General features: G+C 36.5%; 1 protein-coding gene across 1 annotated transcript; it reads left to right on the top strand.

Moving 5' to 3' along the window:
- The first annotated feature begins 981 nt into the window (after window positions 1–981).
- Window positions 982–1,914, top strand: LOC122467888 (olfactory receptor 4Q2). Its single transcript, XM_043554464.1, has one exon. The coding sequence runs from the start codon at window positions 982–984 to the stop codon at window positions 1,912–1,914; it is 933 nt and encodes a 310-aa protein (XP_043410399.1).
- The last annotated feature ends 2,467 nt before the right edge of the window (window positions 1,915–4,381 follow it).

Here is a 4,381-nt window from a genome sequence, read left to right as displayed (position 1 = left end):
TGTTGTAGAACTGTAGAATTTGAGTCAACAGCAGCTATCATGAGCCCCCACATTCCTCATAGGACTATCACCTATTTCACCTCATGCGGTAGCACCTCACAGCCATTGCTCACATAAATGCATAAAAAACACAAACACATATATACTCCCTGAAATGCTAATTCTTTTATTGAAGGGAAGTAATTTCCTTGTACCCAATTTGATAGGACAAAAGAGGGAGTCACCTGAACGTATAAATTACCCTTTTATCATTCTATTTGCATAATTAAGGGCATAACTTGTGCCCACAGCTATGACTTAATATGAGAAATGAATTATACACAATAATAAGCTGAACATAAATGTATTACATACAGGCAGATATCCAGGAAACTTAGGCAACGGTCAATGAACTAGCAATAAGCCCAAATTGGAACCTGATCCTTCCTACACTCGTTTGCACAGGGTAGAGCCCCATAAGAGTTATGCTGACAGAAAAGGGTACAGGGTTATTATAGTAGCCTAACCATCTACATAGTCAACTTCCCATCCTAAATTAAAACCTCTACAAATCCTAATGCCTGGTCACCAGAATCTTAAATTCTACCTTCAAGGTTTTTTCCTGAAGATTTTTATTAAAAATTAATATTTCAGGGAAATGTTAACTTACACCTTGGGACTGAATGTAAAAATGAAAAGAGAAGGAAAATACTGATTAATGGGAGACAGAGATGCATCAAGTTAAAGTTAAAGGCTGTAGACCTTCATGTTCCAAGATATCTTGGACACTACATCATTGTCTTAAAGTTGGAACTATTTGAGAATATATATTCAATATCAGCTCAGGAGAAACAACTTTCTTCTAATCAACCAGGATGTATCCTAGAGAAAAATATCTCCTTTGAAATGAGAAGATTCTTGTATTTTGTGTGAAATATCTCACCCACTTTCAATGTTACTAATGCCTCTTGTTTAATTTATTTGATCAGGGAGCCAGGTCAAATGGATGAAAATCAAACAGAGGTGGTGACAGACTTTGTCCTGGCAGGCTTCTCGCAGACACCATCTACTGAGGCAGGACTATTTGTACTATTCCTTTTCTTCTATGTGTCCACTTGGGTAGGCAATGTCCTCATCATGGTCACAGTGGCCTCTGATAACTATTTGAATTCATCACCTATGTATTTCCTTCTTGGCAACCTCTCTTTCCTGGACTTATGTTATTCAACAGTAACTACTCCAAAGCTTCTGGCTGACTTTCTTGATAATGACAAGCTCATTCACTATGACCAATGCATTGCGCAGCTCTTCTTTCTGCATTTTGTAGGGGCAGCTGAGATGTTCCTGCTCACAGTGATGGCCTATGATCGCTATGTTGCAATTTGTCGCCCCCTGCATTATACCACTATCATGAGTCGAGGATTATGCTGTGTGTTGGTAGCTGCCTCCTGGATGGGAGGATTTGTGCACTCTACTGTCCAGACGATTCTCACTATCCGTCTGCCCTTTTGTGGACCAAACCATGTGGACAACTTCTTTTGTGATGTTCCCCCTGTCATTAAACTTGCCTGTACAGACACCTTTGTCATTGAATTGCTAATGGTATCTAACAGTGGGTTGATCTCTACCAGCTCCTTTGTGGTACTGGTTTCTTCCTACTCCACTATCCTGGTCAAGATTCGCTCCAAGGAGGGAAGGCGAAAGGCACTCTCCACCTGTGGCTCCCACCTCATGGTGGTAACACTCTTCTTTGGACCCTGTATTTTCATCTATGCTCGTCCCTTCTCCACTTTTTCTGTGGACAAGATGGTGTCTGTACTCTACAATGTTATTACCCCCATGATGAATCCCCTCATCTATACACTTCGGAACAAAGAGGTCAAGTCAGCCATGCAGAAACTGTGGGACAGGAGTGGACTTATTTGGAAAAAGTAGGAGACATAAGCAGTTAAAGTGAGTTTTTGAGAGCAAAAAACCTGAAATTAAAATACTTTTTCACTAAGGAATTAAGAGTAGGTAGCCTAGTTGTTTGGTTTTCTTCCATTAAACTATAATACTAGATAGGGCACTATAATTAAACTCAGAAAAACTCCTTTCATGGTGAATTGTTCTGACTTCTGCTTCCTTTTTCTTCCCTGAAGCATCCATTTTCTGTTTTTCTGTCAACTGTGTTCTTCTATTCTATCCATTCATCTGATCAAACCTTATTCCATTCATTCTTTCCATTTAGTTTGCTGCCACACATTGGTACAAACTACCCTTTCCAAACTCTCACCACTTTCTTCACCTTGTTTTTGATTTTCTTCTCAATTTTCACATTCTAGCCAGATGTCTGAACTGGATAAGGAATATATATGTGGTTCTCACTCTCAGAAAATATTTATATGGTTATCAGTTAGATGAAGTAAAGTAAATCTGATTTATACGACTGTATAACAACACATTAATGGGATATATCAGTTGGTTTCATCACATTACCACACCACTACCTACCACCTCGTAGTGCAATTAAGAAAGCAATCGCCTAGGGGCTCCTGGGTGGCTCAGTCAGTTAAGCATCCAACTTCAGCTCAGACCATGATCTCAAGGTTCTTGAGGCTCAGGTTATGATCTTATTGTCCTTGAGTTCAAGCCCTGTGTCAGGATCTGTGCTGACAGTTCAGAGCCTGGAGTCTGCTTTGGATTCTGTCTCCCTCTCTCTCTGCCCTTCCCCTGCCCATACTGTTTCTTTCAAAAATAAATAAACATAAAAAAGCAATTGTCTAATAGTGAGGGTGCAACTAAATTTCTTTGAATTACAAGCCAAGTGAATCTAGACAAGTCATTTAATTAACTGAAACTAATTTCCTCAACTGTAACATGCACAGAATGATGCCTACTTCTCATTGTCCTTGTGAGGGCTAAAAATGTCAATAGATGTGAATGTATCTAGTTTGGTGCTTGGTTCATAACAGGAGTTCACCATTATTTATTCATTAAATTTGATTTTTCAATGACAGCAAAATACAGATGGTAAAAATTTAAACTGGCTGATATGTCTTATGTAAACAATATTATCTACTGTAACTGGTTTAGGGAGGATGCTAGAAAGTATACAGAAATGAGCCACGACATTTTCATTATTAATGTGAGGCACAATTTATATTACTAACACCATTATCATAAAAAAACCCTTATTGGCATTGTTTATCCTCAGAATTATATTAAGACTAATTCATAGGCTTATGTACTCCTTACTAAAATTTTATAATCAAAGATGGGAAAATTGATTGACATTCAAGTTAAAAACAAACTAGACACAAAATACAAATCTAAAATACAAATGGAGTATAAAGCAGTTTTTATTTCTACAGCCTTTTAAAGCAAGAAAATTATAGAAGCATTTTCAGCAACTTATTTGTGCAAGAGAGACAGAAGCCAGGAATGTTAGGTAAATTCATTGGGGACTGAAGTTTTGTCTTTATTATCTTTATATCCCTGAAGCTTACTTTCTAAAATATCTAAAATAAAAGATATTCAATAAAAACATGTTCAATAAATGAAGGAGGTTTTTATATGTTCTCTGATCAATGTGGTAAGAATTAAGGAAGAGATATTTCAGAGTTGTTTTCTTTTCCCGTACTTGGAAAGATAATTTGTAAATTTTCATTGAGAAGTAGGAAACACTGAGAGATATTACAGAAGGAGGACTTAATGAAAAAAATTATAACATTATTATTGTTAGAGAAGTCAGATATCTAAATATTAATCAAATTCACAATACAAACAACTTTAAATCATGTGATTTTCATCTATGAAATCAGAGAAGTGTGTATTTGAATTCTTAGTACTTTAATAACAGTATTACAAAAGAAGGAGATATTTGAGGGTCAAAATTCAGCAAAATTGAGGCAATCATGATACAATCCAGTTTAGTTTTCACTACAAATTAATACAGCACTCTAGTGCTGTAGGATTTTCCCACTAATCAATGATATATGGAAAAAAGTGAAATGGGAATTTAAAAAACTGTTCAATATTTTGGAGAAGGAAAAGATAAAAAATGAGGTAAAATCAATGTTCTGAGGAAATATAAAAAAACATATAATGGAAAATCCTATAGGACAAATGTATCTAAATACAAATATAGGACACCTGGGTGGCTTAGTAGGTTGAGCATCCTACTTCAGCTCAGGTCATGATCTTGTGGGTTGTGAGTTCTAACCCCACATCAGATTCTCTGCGATCAGCACAGAGCCCACTTTGGATCCTCTGTCCCCCCCTCTCTCTGCCCCCCGCCTCATGTTCTCTCTCTCTCCCTCTCTGAAAATGAATAAACATTCAAAGAATAATAATAAATATAAATAAAGATCTCTAGAAATTCTCAAAAAAAGACAAAAAAAGGGATTGCTTCTTTATATTT

The sequence above is a fragment of the Prionailurus bengalensis genome, chromosome B3 (genome assembly GCF_016509475.1).
Source record: "Prionailurus bengalensis isolate Pbe53 chromosome B3, Fcat_Pben_1.1_paternal_pri, whole genome shotgun sequence".
Taxonomy (NCBI): Eukaryota; Metazoa; Chordata; class Mammalia; order Carnivora; family Felidae; genus Prionailurus; species Prionailurus bengalensis.
Note: the sequence above shows the minus strand (reverse complement) of the source record. Positions and strands in the feature narration are given on the sequence as shown.